Source organism: Papio anubis, chromosome 1, assembly GCF_008728515.1.
Source record: "Papio anubis isolate 15944 chromosome 1, Panubis1.0, whole genome shotgun sequence".
NCBI classification, from domain to species: domain Eukaryota; kingdom Metazoa; phylum Chordata; class Mammalia; order Primates; family Cercopithecidae; genus Papio; species Papio anubis.
This window is the reverse complement of record NC_044976.1, coordinates 214,125,603-214,148,700: the sequence shown is the minus strand read 5'-3', so window position 1 is coordinate 214,148,700 and position 23,098 is coordinate 214,125,603. Positions and strand designations below refer to the sequence as shown.

Sequence of the window (23,098 nt, the reverse complement as noted above, 5' to 3'; positions counted from 1 at the left end):
ATCACACACTGGTGCCTGTCGTAGGGTGGGGGCCTGGGGGAGGGATCGCACTAGGAGAAATACCTAATGTAAACGATGAGATGATGGGTTTAGCACACCAACATGTCACATGGATACCTATGTAACAAACCTGCACGTTGTGCACATGTACCCTAGAACTTAAAGTATAAATTAAAAAAATTATATTCTCACTGCTTTTTATTACTCATAAGACTCCAGTGAACACTTATATCCATATATTTTAGGTTTATCATTACAAGTAATACATGTACCTTAACAACGGATTCTACGCTAATCAACTGTTTAGTTATTTCAAACGTATAAAGTGTCCCTTGCATTGGGACAATAAAGACATTTTTAATTTGCTAGGTAGGTCACAATAAAATGTTTTCTCCTTTCAAACAGGAGATTGAGGGGAAGAAATCATTAGAAAGGAGTTTCCTGGGCTGGGCACGGTGGCTCACGCCTGTAATCCCAGCACTTTGGGAGGCCGAGGCAGGTGGATCACCTGAGGACGGGGTTCAAGACGAGCCTGGCCAACATGGTGAAACTCCGTCTCTACTAAAAATAGAAAAATCAGCCGGGCGTCGTGGCGCACGCCTGTAATCCCAGCTACTTGGGAGCCTGAGGCAGGAGAACTGCTTGAACCTAGAAGGCGGAGGCTGCAGTGAGCCGAGATCACACCACTTCTCTCCAGCCTGGGAGACAGAGTGAGACTCCATCTCAAAAAAAAAAAAAAAAAAAAAGGAAAAGAAGTGGATTTCCTGTGGCAAACCTGAGTTATATAAAATGTCAGCAATTTAAACAAAGTTAAAGAGACATTTTTAACTTCTTGGGTTTGTTTTGATTTACAGAATGAATTCTGTTTACCTGAAAACAAGCTATGGCACCTACGACAGTGTAATAAAAATTATCCTCCCTACTTACTTAAATTTAAATGTTTCTCCTAGTTCAGAAGCATTTCCTGGGGAAATTTCAAATATTCCAGAAAAGGGGTAAGGATGGCCACCATAAGCAAATTCTGAAAAGAGAAAACTCATGATTTTTAGTATGTATCACATAAAATTTAACCAGAATGCTGAATTAGCTTTAATAACTGAGGACAACAGTGACACCATCTAAATATTTTTCAGTTTATAAAATGCTTTCACAAATATCTCACTTAGCTATTACTCGTATAAACAGTTGTCACAAAAGACCCAAAACTCAAATAACAGAAGACACTCAAAGATATTCTTGACTGCCATATTTCCCTTTCTTGTAATGGCAAAAAGAGTGTGACTAACACACAAAGGTAAATACAGTTCTCTCTGCGTGTCTCTATCATGCCAATCTAGGTAAGTGGTCAGTTCAGTGTTTTGCCACTTTCTAAATTAAAGTGATCTAATTTCAAACACATATCTTACTGGAGAAACTGTCTAGTAACTGTGAGTTTCATGGTTTCTGGGATAAAGACTCTTGGTTTACCTTTGAGTAGGGTGGAACATTACTAAACCTAAAACACTACTCAATTCTCTTCATTTAAGAAAAAAATAAACTGCCAAATTAACACATATACCTACCCACCCTCCTATCCAATCTCCACAGCAAGTCTTTTAGCTAGGATAAACTATTTTTTGACTGTACATCCAATACAAACTGTACATCAGATACAAACTCTGGAGAACAAAATGGAGAATAATTTTAGATAAAAAAATTCCTATAATTTTCTGTTATCTCACTTAGATATTTTAGTGGCTAAGTCTTAGTAGACAAATTTAAATAATTCCAAACCATGTTTAAATCAACTTCATCACTTTAAAAATATAACCGTAAAAGGTCTTAGAACAAAGCACAGGAAAGAACAGGCAGATACTAAATTTACTTTTAATTCAGACCTGTCCAAAAAAAGCAACAATGTAGTTTGAGAAATAAAGTGGCTATTTTGAAATACAATTTTTAAAGATTTTTAGTGACAAAATTTTACAAAATATTGTAGATTATCACGTTGGAAAGGGTAAGATTATATTTGGATTCTTAACTTTCTCAATTATAACAAGGAAAGTCATAGATCCATTCTTTTATAAAAAGCAATCACTAATTTTCAGAAATATATTAATATTTGATTCTAGCTTTACTAAATTTACATGAACATGTTTTGAAACATGTTTCTAATTATTACTAAATTATTTTATGAAGGGGAGCAATCATTAGGCAGATAACAGAGCCATGGACTAGCATACAGGAATATTTGGGTTCAAGTTTTAGTTAATTATTAGCATTATGACTTTCAGCAGGTTTGGGCCTCAGTTTCTTCAGCTGAAAAATGGAGAAGGTGCCACCTGCCCTTATCTAACCCACCATGATCATGTGGTCCCAAATTTGTGGCATTTTAAAAATGGTAACACATCATACAAATTCACGAAATACACGTGCAAATGTGGCAAAAGCCAAATCAACCAAAAGAGTAACCCCACAGACTATGATCTCACCCACAGCAATACTCCCAAGCATGAAACTTTCAGCAAGTGCCCCTCAGTATTTCTTGGGATTATTTGGTAGATGTAGACTTTCAAGTAAAATAGAGCTTTAAATGGCAGATTTGTATAGCAAACATTTAATATGCTAAACTGCACCTGGAAACAGGTAAAATGGAATATAAAAAAGAGTATAACCACCACACTGACACATTTAAGTAAATGAGTCTCTTCTTTATATTGGTTAAAACTGGTGTATAGTGTTCAGGGATAACCCTGAGTAAAGTGCAATGATATATTCTAAGAGGTCACAAAGACTGCCTAGCTGAAGCGAACAAAGGCATTTCTGCTATAGGGTTAGTTTATAATTCAAAATGATAGATGAAATGAATCAGCAATGTGATCTGTCTTACGCAGACCATTACTATTAGTTACAACTTGATCAGGGGTAGATTATCTTGCATCAAGAGTAGGAATTAGAACAGAAGAAAAAAAACTGTTGAACACATAGCTGCTTGGTTTGAGTGACTCCTGACATGTTTATCCTAATAAAGGATAATAACAAGAATGAAGAGGGCTGAGTTAGTGACAAAGGGCATGATTAGATGTAATCATGGCCGGATTTGTTCAGCAATGTTTTTAGACTTCAAAAACTTATAGATTTTATAGACTTATAGGTCTACAAACCAAATTTATTACTGAAATTCCCTCAGGAAATTGGTATTTCAAGTCTGACACTTTCTATCACCAACCTTTCCAACCAAAATTATTGTTTTTATCATGCTATTTTCGAAGTGCAAGGTTTCTTAGGAGGTCCAATATATATGAGAACAAAACAAACTCACTTTATGACAATCACAAAAGGAAAATATTTTTTAAAACATAGTATTTAGAATAAAAGATAAAGTGAATGAAGTGAATGTATACTCTTGTATTTTGAGTCCTTTCTCCCCAAATACATTCTATTTTGGGCATTTTTCCAAAATGCAGTATAAACGAATATGGGGAGATTTTCTTCTACTTTCTGTAATAACATATGGAAGTGGTTAAAAAAAGAGAAAGACCTATAGTTATGGTTTTGCAACTCCTTTAAAGTACAAAATCTTCAGAGAGTATATTTAGACTGTGTGTACACGTACCTCTGCCATAGACTTCAATTCCTGAATGAAAAACTCCAATTCCAATGGATGAGGTATATTCGTTCATCCAATACTAAGAAAAAAAGAAAGAAAAGTTTCAGAATACCTGTTCATTTACAACTCAACTCCACACTACAGAAGTGACTACTCCCCAAATCGTACACTCTGAAACTCCCATGATAAAGATCCAGTTGGTCCTATCTCTGTGCCTTTGCCTGTATCACATCTGGAATGCCTTCCTGGGTCAAAATGATTGTTGCAATTTGAGTATAAGCACATTATCTAAGCCTTATAGGGCAAGCAATACAATTAAAAGTTTGATCAGTTTGCAGGGCGGCGGTGGGGGGATATTATATAAGAGCTCTCCTGTTAGTGACTTACACACACACACACACACACACACACACACACACAGTGTGCTTTCATATCTATTTTTCTCCTATCCTAAGCTTTTCTTCTTATTCTTTGGCGAGCTCCCTGAAAGCAGAAATATTTAATTCTTTTTCAACAAACATTTACGGCATGTATCATGTGTCCTGATTCAGCCCAAAGTTTGATAATGGTAATAATACAGGAATAAATAATGCACAAAGGTTAAAACAACATTCTTACTTCTTACCATTAGCATGAACAAAAACCTCCTAGAAAAGGTAGTATCTGAACTGAGTCTTTAGGAACAAATCAGATTTCCCAGTAAGAAAACTGGGCCATGGGGCCCATGGGGATGGACAGAAATGCCAGGAAGAGGGAAGAGCATATACATAGGTAATATGATAACAAATTACAGGAAATGGCCGGGTGCAGTGGCTCACACCTGTAATCCCAGCACTTTGGGAGGCTGAGGCAGGTGGACCACCTGAGGTCAGGAGTTCAAGACCAGCCTGGCCAACATGGAGAAACCCTGTCGCTACTAAAAAATATAAAATTAGCCGGGCGTGGTGGCACATGCCTGTAATCCCAGCTACTTGGGAGGCTGAGGCAGGAGAATCGCTTGAACCCGGGAGGTGGAGGTTGCGGTGAGCCAAGATCATGCCATTGCACTCCAGCCCGGGCAAAAAGAGTGAAACTCTGTCTCGAAAAAAAAAAAAAAAGAAATTACAGGAAATGACTGTGAAAGGGGTTAAAAAGGTGAAGTAGAGGGGGTTAAACTGAGAAAAAGGTAAATGAGTTAAGAGCTCACTAAATGAACACTTAGGTAACGCTCAAAAGTATTACAAACCTATTGGATTTCTCCCAGGTTAGGGGACAGATAATTTATCTTTAATTGTTCTAGGTTTATTCAAGTCTTAACCTTGGCTCCAGACCCCTAGCCAGTCTTTCCCAGACCTACACACATTCTCATGCATTGCTGGAAGAAGCATAAATGAACAAGTCAGTTTTTTTTTTTTCTAAAATGTACCTGGGGCAGAGGTGGATAAAAATAAAATGTACCTGGAAGAAGAATTAAGCAATAATAAATAAATATATGAAAAAGAACAAGGAATTTTCCCATCTAGAAACTGAAATATTCATTAAAACAATATGGCACTGTTGCAGGAACAGATCCTGGTACAGACCCTTGTATATATAATAATTTGATATATGATAAAGGAGATATTTAAAATTAATGACAAAGCGTGAATTATTAAAAACATGTTGCCAAAATGCATCATGCACAAAAATAAATTTCACGTATCTAAAAATTCCAGTGTGTCTAAAAATAACTATATAGGGATAGAAGGAAATAGAGTTTAAAAAATTTTAGGTGGGAAAAGACAACCCAAGTAAAGCAAAATCCTAGAATTTATAGAGGAAAACATCAACAGATATTCAACATAAAAATGTACAACTTGGCCGGGCGCGGTGGCTCAAGCCTGTAATCCCAGCACTTTGGGAGGCCGAGACGGGCGGATCACGAGGTCAGGAGATCGAGACCATCCTGGCTAATACGGTGAAACCTCGTCTCTACTAAAAAAATACAAAAAACTAGCTGGGCGAGATGGCGGGCACCTGTAGTCCCAGCTACTCGGGAGGCTGAGGCAGGAGAATGGCGTGAACCCGGGAGGCGGAGCTCGCAGTGAGCTGAGATCTGGCCACTGCACTCCAGCCTGGGCCAGAGAGCCAGACTCCGTCTCAAACAAACAAACAAAAACAATGTACAACTTTTTATTTTATAAAACTACATAAAAACAAGATAAAAAGATAAATAATACATAAGAAGAGAGAATCTGTGTGGATATAACAAAGATTCATATGAGAATATAAGTATCCCTCTCGATGTGAATTTTTTGAGTTCCTGATTTGGAGAGACAGAATTTGGATGACAAGTTAGAAAATGAAGGATACTTTTTTTTATGTGAATCAATTTGATTTTGGAAGGAGAGTAGTAAGATTACATACAGTAAGGATTCTTCAAAACATTTACCCAAATCTATGTGATCCTAGAGTCTGGGCAGCAAAAGTTCAGATATGAGTATACTTCTAAATAAAAGCTCCATTAAAAAAAAAAAAATTAGTGGCCAATAAACCTGAACTAACAATCTCAGTAGCAAACAGAAAAACACTAATTAAAACAATGAGGTACCACCCTTCTTTTATCTATCAGATTGGCAAATACTAAAAATACTGCTAATACTGGGTGTTGGGAAGGGTGTGAAGAAGACATTGCACAAGTGTAAATCAACGACAGTGACTTAACCATTTCACCTTCCGGAATCTATTCTATAGAAACACTAGCATATACGCAAAGACATGTCCTAGGACATTAACTGTAGTTGTCTACAATACTGAAACACTGAAGTCTAAATATCAATAGAGAAATGGCTAATTATGATACATTCGTATATTATAAACTATCAATCAAAAAAAACAATAAGGTTGACTTGGGAAAATTAGCTGAGTTTAATTTTTAAAAAAGAAAAAAGAATGAGGTAACTCGATAGATATTTAAAAACCACATAAAAGGATCAAGTCATAATATGTGTAGCATGATCACATTTTTGAAAAATAAGCCTGAGGCTATACTTACATATTAAGTATGGGATGACAAAATAAAACTACCACCAATTGCAACAAAAGAAAGGTTTGAAGCACACAGATCAAACAGTTAACAATTTGGGGGAGAGGAGGACTATAATGCAATACTTTTCAGTTTTAACTCCATACATTCAGGATTGTTTTTCTACATTTGTTAAAGAGTATTATTTTATAATTAAAAATGTTACTTTAAAGTAAAATGCTATTATCTTAGTTTAACAGGTTTTTATTTGAATTTTTATACTACAGTAAGAGAATAGGTTGCACATATAAAAAATCATAAGCATAAGACTATTAACTGCAGTATTATTTATGTTAGTAAAATGTTGACAACAACCTAAATGTTCATTTATAGGGTCCTAGTTACCTAAACTATGATATATCTATATAATGGAATATTCTTCAGCCATAAAAAGAGGGGGAAGGGCTCAGTGTGGTGGCTTACACCTGTAATCCCAGTACTTTAGGAGGTTGAGGCAGGAGGACAGCTTGAGGCCAGGAGTTCAAGACCCCCCTGGGCAACACAGGGAGACCCAATCTCTTAAAAAAAAAAGAAAGAAAGAAAGAAAGAAAGAAAGAAAGAAATTAGCCAGGTACCTGTGGTCCTAGCTACTCGGGAGGCTGAGGTGGGAGAACTGAGCCCAGGAGTTCGAGGTTGCAGTGAGCTATGATCACACTGCACTCCAGCCAGGGCAACAGAGACCCTGTCTCTAAAAAAAATTCAAAAAGTGTAGGGGAAGGGGTGATGCTCTTGAAGAACTAAGAGGAAGAGGAAGTAATTTCCAGGATATATTTGTTAGGGAAACAAAAGCAAGTTGCAAAATAATATATGGCAAAGACTTAGACTCTTGAATCTTCTCCTAGGCCCATCTGTACACTTACTTGTAAAATCAGGTTTTAGCAAAGAATCTTGCTAATTCAGTTCAGCAAGAACCCCCAACCCTTGCTATCTGATCACCTCCATATCTGGTCAGGTTCCTCATCCTCCACCATCCCCCGGTGATGTCAGATTACCCTGGCATGTCTTCACAAAGAATTGTGTTAGGTTGGTTTAGCCAGAACCCCCCAACCCCTAATGTTTCCTCTTAGAAATTTTCCATCCACTGACCCTCCACTCTGCCCCCTGGCTGCAAATTCCCATTTGCCCACACTGTGTTTGGAGTTGAACACAGTCTCTCTACTCCACTGCAAAATCCCATTGCCATGGCCTCTCTACCTATCACAATAGTCTTGAAAAGAGTTTGTTGGCCAGGTGCGGTGGCTCACGCCTGTAATCCCAGCACTTTGGGTGGCCGAGGTGGGCAGATCACGAGGTCAAGAGATCGAGACCATCCTGGCTAACACGGTGAAACCCCGTCTCTACTAAAAATACAAAAAAATTAGTCAGGCATGGTGGCGGGTGCCTGTAGTCCCAGCTACTTGGGAGGCTGAGGCAGGAGAATGGCGTGAACCCAGAAGGTGGAGCTTGCAGTGAGCCGAGATCATGCCACTGCACTCCAGCCTGGGCAACAGAGCAAGACTCCGTCTTAAAAGAAAAAAAAAAAAAAAAGAGTTTGCCTTACTATGCTTTTTAAAATTTTTTGGTATGAGAATGTCTGTATCTACACCTTACAGCCAGCAAACAACTCCTGCAGGCCAAATCTGGCCCACCTCCTATCTTTGCAAATAACATTTTATTGGAACACAGCCGCGCTCACTTGTTTGCAAACTGTCTATGTGGCTTTTATGCGGAGTTGAGTGCGATAGATAACCAAGATATTTACTATCTGGTTATTTACAGAAAAAGTTTGTGTAAGATCCCTGTCATATGCAAATATCTTTTTTTTTTTTCAAAAAAGAAAAAGAAGAAAAAACCAGAAAATCATGAAAATAGTTACCTACCAAAGGTGGATGAAAGGGAGACAGACTTCCTAAGATATCTTTTTATATATAATTTTGACATTTGAACCACGTAAATGTTTTTCACAAAGTTAGACTTAGAAAAAGAAGTGAGAAGTGAAGCCAGCTGGACCTCTTGGGTCGAGTGGGCACTTGGAGAACTTTTCTGTCTAGCTAGAGGATTGTAAATGCACCAATCAGCGCTCTGTGTCTAGTTAAAGGTTTGCAGATGCACCAATCAGCACTCTGTAAAATGGACCAATCAGTGGGATGTAGGTGGGGCCAAATAAGGGAATAAAAGCTGGCCACCCGAACCAGGAGGGGCAACCTGCTCAGGTCCCCTTCCACGCTGTAGAAGCTTTGTTCTTTCACTCTTCACAATAAATCTTGCTGCCGCTCACTCTTTGGGTCCGCACTACCTTTATGAGCTGTAACACTCACCATGAGGGTCTGCGGCTTCATTCCTGAAGTCAGCGAGACTATGAACCCACCAGAAGGAATAAACTCCGGACACATCTGAACATCTGAAGGAACAAACTCCAGACACACCATCTTTAAGAACTGTAACACCATGAGGGTCCGTGGCTTCGTTCTTGAAGTCAGTGAGATCAAGAACCCACCAGAAGGAACCAATTCTGGACACATTTTGGTGACCATGAAGGGACAATCACCAAGCAGTGAGTACTACTGGACCCCTTTCGCTTGCTATTCTATTTTTCCTTAGAATTTGGGGGCTAAATACCGGGCCAGTTAAAAGCGACTAGCACGGCCGCCGGACTAAAGACATGGGTGTCAGGCTTTCTGGGAAAGGGCTCTCTAACAACCCCTGACTCTTTGGAGTTGGAAGCACTGGTTTACCTGGAACCAGCTTCCGCTTTTCCTGTACTTCTGGGCTGAGCTGAGGGTCGACAGAGAGGAAAGCCATTCAGCTTTGGGGTCTGACAAGTTGGTTGATCCTGCGGCCGTGAGCAGAACTAAGTCATGTCACCCACGCAAGACTCGGCCATCTATCCTATCCATGCTGACCCTTGCCTCCTGGGTCCTAATGCTTGTCAGACAAACTTTCTCTCACCTCTCTTCTCCGAGGCTAGTCCTGCTTCTAAAAACCACTCCCTGTCTCTGGTGCTTTTCTAGTTTCTCCTATAAGAATGATTTCTAGTATAAACTTCAGGACTCTGTTACCTTCTTTAAGCACCCGGGCTCACCAATAAGACAGACATAATTTTTGCCCAAAGCCCCACTGGGGTGGGGCACTATCTGGAATTTCAGGATCCGTCCTCAGACAAGCAGGCCTAACAAAAGCTATTCCTGAAGCTAGGATATGGGGAGCCTCAGAAATTATATCCTTCCTATTCATATAAGTGAGGACAAAAGGCATCACTCTTCCAACTCTGGAGATCCCCCCTCCCTCAGGGTATGGCCCTCCACTTCATTTTTGGGGCATAACATCTTTATAGGACACAGGTAATGTCCCAATACTAACAGGAGAATGCTTAGGACTCTGACAGGTTTTCGAGACTGCATCGGTAAGGGTCACTAAATCCGATTTTTCTCGGTCCTCTTTGTGGTCTGGGAGGCCGGGCAAGGGTGCAGGTTTTCGAGAATGCGTCGGTAAGGGCTACGAAATCCAACATTCCTTGGTCCTCCTTGTGGTCTAGGAGGAAAACTAGTGTTTCTGTTGCTGCGTCAGTGAGTGCAACTATTCTGATCAGCAGGGTCCAGGGACCGTTGCAGGTTCTTGGGCAGGGGGAGAAACAAACCAAAACCGCAGGTGGTTTTAGATGGCAAACACTCAGGCATCAGCAGGCTCACCCTTGAAAGGCATCCTAAGCCACTGGGACCAATTTGACCCACAAACCCTGAAAAAGAGGCAGCTCATCTTTTTCTGCACTATGGCCTGCCCCCAGTATTCTCTCTCTGATGGGGAAAAATGGCCACCTGAGGGAAGTATAAGTTACAACACTATCCTGCAGCTTGACCTTTTCTGTAAGACGGAAGGTAAATGGAGTGAAATACCTTATGTCCAAGCTTTCTTTTCACTGAAGGAGAATCTACAACTATGCAAAGCTTGCAGTTTACATCCCACAGGAGGACTTCTCAGCTTACCTCCATATCCTAGCTTCCCTATAGCTCCCCTTTCTATTAACGATAAGCCTCCTCTAATCTCCCCTACCCAGAAGGAAACAAGCAAAGAAATCTCCAAAGGACCACAGAAACCCCCAGGCTATCGGTTATGTCCCCTTCAAGCTGTAAGGGGAGGGGAATTTGGCCCAACTCAGGTACATGTCCCCTTCTCCCTCTCTGATTTAAAGCAGATCAAGGCAGACCTGGGGAAGTTTTCAGATGACCCTGACAGGTACACAGATGTCCTACAGGGTCTAGGGCAAACCTTCTATCTCATTTGGAGAGATGTCATGCTACTGTTAGATCAAACCCTGGCCTTTAAGGAAAAGAATGCGGCTTTAGTGGCAGCCCGGGAGTTTGGAGATACCTTGTATCTTAGTCAAGTAAATGATAGAATGACAGCTGAAGAAAGGGACAAATTCCCTACCAGACAGCTAGCCGTCTCCAGTATGGATCCCCACTGGGACCTCGACTCAGATCACGGAGACTGGAGTTGCAAACATCTGTTGACCTGTGTTCTAGAAGGACTAAGGAGAATTAGAAAAAAGCCCATGGATTATTCAATGATATCCACCATAACTCAGGAAAAGAAGAAACTCCTTCTGCCTTTCTTAAGCAGTTATGAAAGGCCTTAAGAAAATATACTCCCCTGTCACCCAACTCACTAGAGGGTCGACTGATCCTAAAAGATAAGTTTATTTCCCAGTCAGCTGCAGATTTCAGGAGAAAGCTCCAAAAGCGAGCCCTGGGCCCTGGGCCCTGGGCCCTGAACAAAATCTGGAGGCATTATTAAACCTGGCAACCTCGGTGTTCTATAACAGGGACCAAGAAGAACAGGTGAAAAGGAAAAGCGAGATCAGAGAAAGGCCACAGCCTTAGTCATGGCCCTCAGACAAACAAACCTTGGTGGTTCAGAGAGGACAGAAAATGGCGCAGGCCAATCACCTGGTAGGGTTTGTTATCAGTGTGGTTTACAAGGACACTTTAAAAGAGATTGTCCAACGAGAAACAAGCTGCCCCCCTGCCCATGTCCACTATGCCAAGGCAATCACTGGAAGGTGCACTGCCCCAGAGTACAATGGTTCCCTGGGCCAGAAGCCCCCAACCAGATGATCCAACAACAGGATGGAGGATGCCCGGGGCAAGCGCCAGCTCATGCCACCACCCTCACTGAGCCCCGGGTACGTTTAAGCATTGAGGGCCAGGAAATTGACTTCCTCCTGGACACTGGTGCTGCCTTCTCAGTGTTAAGCTCCTGTCCTGGATGACTGTCCTCAAGGTCCGTTACCATCCGAGGAATCCTGGGACAGCCTGTAACCCGGTATTTCTCCCCCCTCCTCAGTTGTAACTGGGAGACTTTGCTCTTTTCACATGCCTTTCTTGTGATGCCTGAAAGTCCCACACCCTTATTAGGGAGGGATATATTAGCCAAGGCTGGAGCTATTACCTACACGAATATGGGGAACAAGTTACCCATTTGTTGTCCCCTACTTGAGGAGGGAATCGACCCTGAAGTCTGGGCATTAGAAGGACAATTTGGAAGGGCAAAAAATGCCCGCCCAGTCCAAATCAGGCTAAAAGACCCCACCACTTTTCCTTATCAAAGGCAATATCCCTTAAGGCCTGAAGCTCATAAAGGATTACAGGATATTGTTAAACATTTAAAAGCTCAAGGCTTGGTAAGGAAATGCAACAGTCCCTGCAACACCCCAATTCTAGGAGTACCAAAACCGAACGGTCAGTGGAGACTCGTGCAAGATCTTAGACTCATCGAGGCAGTAATTCCTCTATATTCAGTTGTACCCAACCCCGATACCGTGCTCTCTCAAATACCAGAGGAAGCAGAATGGTTCACTGTTCTGGACCTCAAGGATGCCTTCTTCTGTATTCCCCTGCACTCTGTCTCCCGGTTTCTCTTTGCCTTTGAGGATCCCACAGACCACACATCCCAACTTACGTGGTCGGTCTCGCCCCGACGGTTAAGGGATAGCCCTAATCTGTTTGGTCAGGCACTGGCCCAAGATCTAGGCCACTTCTCAAGTCCAGACACCCTCGTCCTTCAGTATGTGAATGATTTACTTTAGGCTACCAATTCGGAAACCTCATGCCAGCAGGCTACTCTAGATCTCTTGAACTTTCTAGCTAATCAAGGGTACAAGGCATCTAGGTTGAAGGCCCAGCTTTGCCTATAGCAGGTCAAATATCTGGGCCTAATCTTAGCCATAGGGACCAGGTCCCTCAGCAAGGAATGAATACAGCCTATACTGGCTTATCATCACTCTAAGACATTAAGCTGCGGGGGTTCCTTGGAATCACTGGCTTTTGCCGACTTTGGATCCCTGGATACAGCAAGATAGCCAGGCCCCTCTATGTTATAATCAAGGAGACCCAGAGGGCAAATACTCATCTAGTAGAATGGGAACCAGAGGCAGAAACAGCCTTCAAAACCTTAAAGCAGGCCCTAGTACAAGCTCCAGCTTTAAACCTTCCCACAGGACAAAACTTCTCTTTATACGTCACAGAGAGAGCAGGGATAGCTCTTGGAGTCCTTACTGAGACTCCTGAGACAACCCCACAACCAGTGGCATATGTAAGAAAGAAAACTGATGTAGTAGCAAAAGGCTGGCCTCACTGTTTATGGGTAGTTGTGGCGGTGGCTGTCTTAGTGTTGGAGGCCATCAAAATATTATGAGGAAAGGATCTCGCTGTCTGGACTACTCATGATATAAATGGCATACTAGGGGCCACAGGAAGTTTATGGCTATCGGACAACCGCCTAGATACCAGGCACTACTCCTTGAGGGACTGGTGCTTCAAGTACGTACGTGAGTGGCCCTCAACCCTGCCACTCTTCTCCCAGAGGATGGAGAACCAATCGAGCATGACTGCCAACAAATTATAGTCCAGACTCATGCCACCCGAGATGATCTCTCAGAAGTCCCCTTAGCTAATCCTGACCTTAACCTATATACTGATAGTAGTTCATTTGTGGAGAATGGGATACGAAGGGCAGGTTCTGCCATAGTTAGTGATGTAACCGTACTTGAAAGTAAGCCTCCTCCTCCAGGGACCAGTGCCCAGTTAGCAGAACCAGTGGCACTTACCCGAGACTTAGAACTGGGAAAGGGAAAAATAATAAATGTGTATACAGATAGCAAGTATGCTTATCTAATCCTACATGCCCATGCTGCAATATGGAAAGAAACAGAGTTCCTCATCTCTGGGGGAACCCCCATTAAATACCACAAGGAAATTATGGAGTTATTGCACGCAGTGCAAAACCCAAGGAGGTGGCAGTCTTACATTGCCGAAGCCATCAAAAGGGGAAGGAGAGAGGACAACAGCACCATAAGCGGCTGGCAGAGGCAGGGAAAGACCAGCAGAAAGGAAAGAGAGAAAGAGGCAGAAAGAGAGAGGAGGAGACAGAGACAGAAAGTCAAAGAGAGAAGGAGAGAGAGGAGGAGACAAAGAAGGAGTCAAAGAGAGAGAAAGAGATTGAAGTAGTAAAGAAAAAAGTGTACCCTATTCCTTTAAAAGCCAGGGTAAATTTCCGTCTACCCAGCCAAGGCATATTCTTCTTATGTGGAACTTCAATCTATATCTGCCTCTCAGACAGTTTGCAAGAAATAATACAATCTATCCTTACTCTACAATCCCAAATAGACCCTTTGGCAGCAGGGACTCTCCAAAACCGCCGAGGCCTAGACCTTCACACTGCTGAGAAAGGAGGACTCTGCACCTTCTTAGGGGAAGACTGTTGTTTCTGCACTAACCAGTCAGGGATAGTATGAGATGCTGCCTGGCGTTTACAGGAAAAGGCTTCTGAAATTAGACAATGCCTTTCAAACTCTTATACCAACCTCTGGAGTTGGGCGACATGGCTTTTCCCCTTTCTAGGTCCTGGGACAGCCATCTTGCTATTACTCGCCTTCAGGCCCTGTATTTTTAACCTCCTTGTTAAATTTGTTTCCCCTAGGATCGAGGCCATCAAGCTACAGATGGTCTTACAAATGGAACCCCAAATGAGCTCAACTAACAACTTCTACTGAGGACCCCTGGACCAACCTGCTGGCCCTTTCACTGGCCTAAAGAGTTCCCCTCTGGAGGACACAACTGCAGGACCCCTTCTTCGACCCTATCAAGCAAGAAGTAGCTAGAGCGGTCATTGCCTAATTCCCAACAGTAGTTGGGGTGTCCTGTTTAGAGGGGGGAGTGAGAGGTGAGGCCAGCTGGACTTCCTGGGTCAAGTGAGCACTTGGAGAACTTTTCTGTCTAGCTAGAGGACTGTAAATGCACCAATCAGCACTTTGTAAAAACGCACATATCAGCGCTCTGTGTCTAGCTAAAGGTTTGTAAACGCACCAATCTGCACTCTGTAAAAACGCACCAATCAGCGCTGTGTCTAGCTAAAGGTTTGTAAACGCACCAATCTGTGCACTCTAAACATGCACCAATCAGCGCTCTGTGTCTAGCTGAAGGTTTGTAAATACACCAATCAGCACTCTGTGTCTAGCTAAAGGTTTGTAAATGCACCAATCAGCACTCTGTAAAAAACACACCAATCGGGGCTCTGTGTCTAGCTAAAGGTCTGTAAACACACCAATCAGCACTCAGTAAAATGGATCAATCAGTGCTCTGTAAAATGGACCAATCAGTGGGATGTGGGCGGGGCCAAATAAGGGAATAAAAGCTGGCCACCCAAGCCAGCAGCGGCAACCTGTTCGTGTCCCCTTCCACGCTATGGAAGCTTTGTTCTTTCGCTCTTCACAATAAATCTTGCTGCTGCTCACTCTTTGTGTCCGCACTACCTTTATGAACTGTAATGCTCACCACAAGGGTCTGCAGCTTCATTCCTGAAGTCAGTGAGACCACAAACCCACCAGAAGGAAGAAACTCCAGACATATCTGAACATCTGAAGGAACAAACTCCGGACACACCATCTTTAAGAACTTAACATTCACTGCAAGGGTCTGTGGCTTCATTCTTGAAGTCAGCGAGACCAAGAACCCACTGGACAGAACCAATTCTGGACACAGAAGTACATCTCAAAACTGAAGTCAAACAAAAACAAATGAACCTAGTTGTGTATCAAATTGATAACCACACAGAAAATAAAAAAGAAATTAACTTCTGAATATAGTAATCTGTCTACATACCCTTACTGAGATATATTCTAAGGACAAAATGAAGTGCAAAGAAATCTCAAACTGAGATGTGTTGTTTATAGTGGTACTGGTGTAATTCCAAAACTGTTTGTATGTACTACAGGATGTGTATGTAGCAAGAGGTGTGCAGTTGCGGATGCAAGAGATCTAGGTTGTGCGTTCCTTATGAGAATCTAACAAATGCTTGATCATCTGAGGCGGAACAGTTCATCTTGAAACCATTCTCCCTCCCCCGCCCCAGGTCCACGGCAAAATTGTCTTCCACGAAACTAGTCCCCGATGCCAAAAAGGTTGGGGACTGCTATACTCTAGTACAGAACAAATGAGTACATATGCTGATGGCGGGAACCAGAGTTGTCAATGTAGTAGAGGGAGATACAAAACACGGAAGAGGAAATGGAAGAAGCCCGTGTTACTGGATTGTAACAGGAGGCACACTGAAGTAGAAGCAATGAACATACTGTCCAGATCTTGGTTTCTCTTCCTAAAAGGAATCAGGACTCTGGAGAAATGGTTGATTCCAAGTTAGGGCAAAAATGTGTAAGGTGAGAATTGCTCAAAGAATGATGGACACATGTCAAAATTATAGAGAAGCTGGCCTAAAAGCAGTTTTCATTAGTCAACTTTGGGAAGAGGTGAACATCAAAAATGATCATCATAATGGACTATAGAATATTGAATAAAAAGACACTCTCAGAGTCCATGGTAATGCTTAAAAAAAAAAAAGTAAAAGGAGGAAAGCTCTTGTTTTAATGGAAGAAAGCCAGCTAATACAAGTAGACGAAAGGGCAAAATTAGGCAATCACCATTTTGTTGCCACCAGTTGAGTCAGTTGAGTCATGGATGATAACACCATTAGAAGAAAGGCTGTTTAAGAATGATACACACACTGTCTTGAAGTGTCACCTCCTCCTCCCCCACCATTTCTCCCTTTTGGCACTAATGTCACTTGCCAACCCCCACCATTTTTCCTAAATAACAAAGAAAAAAGATACCTTTGCAATGGAAAAATACGTTGTATATCACCTTATCAATACTCAGTGATTAAACTGAGCATCATTAATAGTTGAACCAATTGATATTATGTGCCTTTGGATGTGATGAAATACAAAAGCTACATTTGCTTTGTTGGTTTTCCTGTCAAATGTGTTAAACCAGAAGACAACCATAAGGAAAAATCAGGTAAGTCTGGACTATGAGACATTCTACAAGAAAACTGGCCTGTTTTTTATTTTTTTATTTTTTCATTCTTTTGAGACAGCGTTTGGCTCTGTTGCCCAGGCTGGAGTGCAGTGGCCTGATCTCGGTTCACTGCAGGCAGGGCTCAAGCCATTCTCCCACCTCAGTTTCCCGAGTAGCTAGGACTCGCACATGCCACCATGCCCAGATACTTTTTGTAGAGACAGGGTTTCATCATGTGGTCCAGGCTGGTCTCGAACTCCTAGGCTCAAGCAACCCACCTGCCTTGGCCTCCCAAAGTGTTGGGATTACAGACATGAGCCACTGTGCCCAGCCAACGCTTCGTTTTTAAAAAAGTATCAGTGACAGCAAAGTCAAAAGAAGGCAGAGGAAGGGTGGGCTACTCTTACGGCGATTAAATGAAGTGAATGAATTTTGATTGGATCCTGGATTTCTTGTAAAAAACAAAAACAAAAACAGGCTAAAAAGAACCATTATTGGAACAAGTGGGGAAAACATGAATATAGACTATATATTCAATAATATTACATCAATTAAAAACTTCTTGGGTGTGATAACAGTACTATGATTAGGTAGAAAATGTCTTTTTTTTTTTTGAGATAGAGAGTCTCACTCTGTCACCCAGGCTGGAGTGCAGTGGCGTGATCTGGGCTCACTGCAACCTCTGCCTCCCAGGTTGGAGTGATTCTTGTGCCTCAGCCATGCAAGGGGGATTACAGGCTTGTGCTGACATACCTGGGTAATTTTTGTATTTTTAGTAGAGATGGGGTTTTGGCATGTTGGCCAGGCTGGTCTCAAACCCCTGGTCTCAAGTGATCCGCCCTCCTTGGCCTCCCAAAGTGCTGGGATTACAGGCATGAGCCACTGCGCCAAGCCAGAAAATGTCTTCTTGGGAAATACATACTAAAGTAGTTAGGGATGAATTGCTACGTTTGTGACTTACTTTCTATGTGATCTATGTGTGAGAGAGTGTAGGACGGGTGTGAGAGAAAGCAAATGTAGCAAAACGGTAAAAACGGGTACATCTGAATGAAGGGTATATACAGATTGTACTCTTCCTTAAACTTTTTGGGAAAGTTTAAAAATTTTCACAATAAAAAATTGGGGGGAACTAAAGAGAATAATCTAGTTCTTGCCTCCTTACAACAGAGATGTGTTTCTAAGTTTCTTGCTATCCTCCTCCTTTCTTCCCCTTTTCACAGAAAAACACCAGCCTGGGCAACATGGTGAAACCCCATTTCTACAAAAAACAAAAAATTAGCTGGGAGTGGTGGTGTGTGCCTGTAGTTGCACCTACCCAGAAGGCTGACATGGCAGGATTGATTACCTGAGCCCAGGAGGTCGAGGCTTCAGTGAGCTGTGATTGTGCCACTGTGCTCCAGCCTGGGCAAGTGAGTGAAACCCTGTCTCAAGAAAAAAAAAAAAAGAGAGAGAGAGAGAGAGAAAGAGTGGAACATACTGGAAGGTATCATGCTAGTTCACATAAAAATTTTGTTAGGCTTTTTCCAAGTAGTGGTTTCCTTGGCAGCCAACTTCTAGGACTTAAATTGCCTTTTCCAATTGAGAAATCCCATTGTTTATACAGTTTGAAACCAATAATTTGGTCTGTACACTGCTGATTTCCTTAATGACGGCGCCAAAAGGTTTTTGTTCCGGATGCAGGCAGCTCTATTTTAAAGTGGCCGATTCTCTTTTTGCAGCATAGCTTCTTTTCCAAAATATAGAATATTTTCCAAAAAGAAATGTATACATAATGGCTTGGCTACAATAATCAAAAGGTTTTAAATGCTTAGTAAATTGAACATTTCCATTTTACGTTCAATATCATTTAATTTTAACAATCTCTTCTGTTCAGCAGTAAATAGCCTTCTGAAAGTGATTTATTGTAAATTTCCATAATAAGAACCCAAATGTTTTATTAAAAAATGGGAAAGATTTTCATGAAAAAAAAAAATCATACCCACATGTTGACTTTTGGTAAAGAATTAGGATGAGAATGAATTTATCAGAGTGGGCATCCTAAACTTAGAAATCTTTTACTCTCTGCCTTTTCACAAATGAAAATAATTTCTTCTATGCTTGGGAATTCCATGCTCAGAACTCCTATATGTTGCCTGAATACTATACTTCTTCACTCTGAAATTTCCTTGTATTCAAGATTTTACATTCTAAAAAATAAAGGTATTTTTTGACACATTTTGTAAAGGGGAAAACTGTAAAAGGAAACTTAAAAGCAAGGGAAATATTCCATTCAAAAATTTGGTCAGTAGTTTGGAATTCACTATAATGAGATGTGGCCTAAATAAAGTTTCTAAAGAAATGCTGAGACAGTACAATGAAAATGAGTATCTGCTTGCTTTGCAAGTGGTACTACCTCCACTCTCAGATGGAAAGTTGAATAATCAGGTCAAGTGTTTCTGCTCAAGATTATACAAAGCCCATAAGTTGCTAGGAAAATGATTTTTAAACCTAGAGATATATTCCTTTGGACAGTATTAAACAGTGTAAGTCCACCCCTCACTCATAACACCATCATCATTATTGCTATTGTTTTTTAGAGAGGGGTCTTGCTCTGGCGCCTAAGCTGGAATGCAGTGGTAGTATCATAGCTCACTGCCTCCTCAAACCCCTGGGCTGAAGCAATCCTCCTAACTCAGCCTCCTGAGAAACTGCCAGGCCAGGCTAATTTTTTAGCTTTTATTTTTGTGGATGCAGGGTCTCGCTATGTTGCCCAAGCTTGTCTTGAACTCCTGGCCTCAAGCAATCCTTCCAGCTTGGCCTCCACAAGTCCTGGGATTACAGGTGTGAGCCATGCCCAGTACTGTGCCCAGACTCATTATCGTTAATTTTTGAAGGCTCTGTTTCAATACTCTGTGCAAAGTAAAAATTAATGTTGATGTTGCTTATTCATTGTTAGCAGTAATAATGATGAACTCAGTAGTTCTTTGTTTTTCATGTTTCCTTGTATTTTCTATCCTTGGAAAGGCCCCACAAAAGTTGAAGAGTTAATTTCTTTGCAAAGTTCAAGTAGTGATCTATTTACTGGTTAGAAATCTATGAAGAGACATCTCTACCGACCTAATGGAAATGAAAAGGATTACAAGGAAGACTAAGAACTGCATGCCAACAAATTATATAACAGGTGAAATGGACAAATTCACAAGCTACCAAAACTGACTCAAGAAGATACAGAAAATCTAAACAACCGCAGGAGAATGGCGTAAAAACCCGGGAGGCGGAGCTTGCAGTGAGCTGAGATCCGGCCACTGCACTCCAGCCTGGGCGACAGAGCGAGACTCCGTCTCAAAAAAAAAAAAAAAAAAAAAAAGAAAATCTAAACAACCTCTAATGAGAAAAGAATGAACTAGTAATTTAAAAACTACCCACAAAGAAAAGCCCAGGATCAGGTGACTTCGCTGGCAAATTCTACTAAATTAAACAAGAATCAATACCAAGTCTTCAGAACCTCTTCCAAAATATAGAAGAAAGGGGAACACTTCCCAACTCATTCTGTGAGGCCAGATAAACCTGACACCAAAAAAAAGACATCACAAGAAACAGAGACTAATATCTATTATGAAAACAGACTCAAGGATTATATAACATGACCCAGTGGGATTTATCCTTGGAATGGAAGGTGGGCTTAATCTTAAAAAAAAAAAAAAAAAAAATGAATGTAATATACCATATAAAGGACAAATCCTCATGATCATCCCACTAGACAAAAGCATTTGACAAAATTCAATACCCTTTCATGATATATATATGTTTTATACAACATATATAAAATATACATTGTATATTATACATTTTTTAAATCTATGGTGGCTCAAGCCTGTAATCCCAGCACTTTGGGAGGCTGAGGCGGGCGGATCACGAGGTCAGGAGATCGAGACCATCCTGGCTAACACGGTGAAACCCCGTCTCTACTAAAAACGCAAAAAAAAATTAGCTGGGCGAGGTGGCGGTGCCTGTAGTCCCAGCTACTTGGGAGGCTGAGGTAGGAGAATGGCGTGAACCCAGGAGGCGGAGCTTGCAGTGAGCTGAGATCGCGTCACTGCACTCCAGCCTGGGCGACTGAGCGAGACTCCGTCTCAAAAAAAAAAAAAAAAAAAATCTATTCATCAGATGGAAATTTCCCTAACCTGATAAAGAATATGTATGAAAAACCTCACAGCTAATATCATACTTAATGGTGAAAGATTGAATGCTTTTCCCTTTAAAATAAAAAACAAGAGTGTCTGCTCTTGCCACTTCTATTACACACTGTGCTGGATATTCCAGCCAGGGCAATTACTGAAGAAGAAAAAATTAAAGGTATTCAAACTGGAAAAAAAGAAGTAAAATTACCTCATTCTGCAGATAATATGATATTGTATACAGGAAAACCATAAGGAATCCACCAAAAAATTATTAAAACTAATAAATAAATTAAAAAACACTGCAGGGTACAAGATCAACATATAAAAATTGATTGTAGGAAAGGCACGGTGGCTCACGCCTGTAATCCCAGCACTTTAGGAGGCCGAGGCGGGCAGATCACGAGGTCAGGAGATCGACGGTGAAACCCTGTCTCTACTGAAAATACAAAAAGTTAGCCGGGCGTGGTGGCAGGCACCTGTAGTCCCAGCTGCTCAGGTTGAGGCAGGAGAATGGCCTGAACCCGGGAGGCGGAGCTTGCAGTCAGCTGAGATTGCGCCACTGCACTCCAGCCCGGGTGACAGAGACTCCCTCTCAAAAAAAAAAAAATCGATTGTATTTCTATACACTAGCAATAAGCAATCAGAAAAAGAAATTAAGAAAACAATTCCATTTACAACAGTTACATAAAAAATAAACTTATGGATACATTTAAGAAGTTCATAACTTGTATCTGAAAACTACAAAACATTATTGAAAGAAATTAAAGAAGACCTAAATAAAAGGAAAGACATTCCATGCTCGTGAACTGGAAGACTTAATATTGTTAGGATGGTAATATTCTCCAAGTTGACCTGAAGATTCACTGCCATTCTTGTCAAAATCCCAGCTGCCATTTTTTGCAGAAATTGACAAATTTAAACATTCATATGGAAATTCAAGGGACCTAGAATAGCTAAAACAATCTTGAAAAAGTTATAGGACTCAGACTTCCTGATTTCAACATTTAGCACAGAGCCACAGTAATCAAGACAGTGTACTACTGGCATAAAGACAGACATATAGATCAATGAAACAGAATTCAGAGTTCAGAAATAAGTCCCTACATTTATGGCCAATTGATCTTTAACGACGGTGCCAAGACAATTCAGTGGGAAAATAGTCTTTTCAACAAATAGAACTGAGACAACTGGATATCCACATGCAAATGAATGAAGCTGGTCTTCTACCTCATGCCATATATAAAAATTAATTTAATGGATCAAAGACCTAAATGCAAGAGCTTAAATTATAAACTCTTGGAAGAAAAGATAAGCATATCTTCATGATCTTGGATTAGGCAATGGCTTCATAGATATGACACCAAAAGCAAAAGCAACAAAAGAAAAAAATTGATAAAGTGAAAGTTAGCAGAATTTAAAACTTTAGTGCTTTGAAGAACACTATCAAGAAAGTGAAAAAGGCAAACCATAGCCTGGGAGAAAATTTTGGCAAGTCATATACCTGACAAGGGACTTACATGTAGAATACATATAAGAACTTAACAAGACACATAACCCAACTAAAAAATGGGCAAAGGATCTTAAAAAAAGTATTTCTTCTAAGAAGATACGCAAATTAAAACCACCATTATCTATCATGTCATACCCACTCAGATGACTATAATCAAAAAGACAGATAATAACAAGTGTTAGGATGTGGAGAAATTAGAACTCTAACACATTACTGGTGGGAATGTATCATGGGACAGCTGCCCTGGAAAACAGTCTGGCAGTTCCTCCAAAAGTTAAACCTAACGTTACCATATGACCTAGCAATTTTATTCCTAGGCATATGCCCAAGAGAAATGAAAATATACAGCCACATAAAAACTTGCAATTAATGTTCATGGCAGCATTACTTATAATAGCCAAAAAGTAGAAACAACTACATGTTTATCAATTGATTACTGGATAAATAAAATGTGGTATTATCCATAAA

At 41.0% G+C, this 23,098-nt stretch overlaps 1 protein-coding gene across 2 annotated transcripts in view; it reads right to left on the bottom strand.

Moving 5' to 3' along the window:
* DESI2 (desumoylating isopeptidase 2) overlaps nucleotides 1-23,098 on the bottom strand; it is a 63,668-nt gene that overhangs the window by 19,355 nt on the left and 21,215 nt on the right. For both annotated transcript variants that reach the window (XM_003893678.4, XM_009196118.4), the window contains exons 2-3: nucleotides 3,596-3,668; nucleotides 928-1,021 (exon numbers count right to left, since the gene is read on the bottom strand). In XM_003893678.4, coding sequence (XP_003893727.1) covers nucleotides 928-1,021; nucleotides 3,596-3,668 — 167 coding nt within the window. The remainder of the gene's footprint in view (nucleotides 1-927; nucleotides 1,022-3,595; nucleotides 3,669-23,098) is intronic.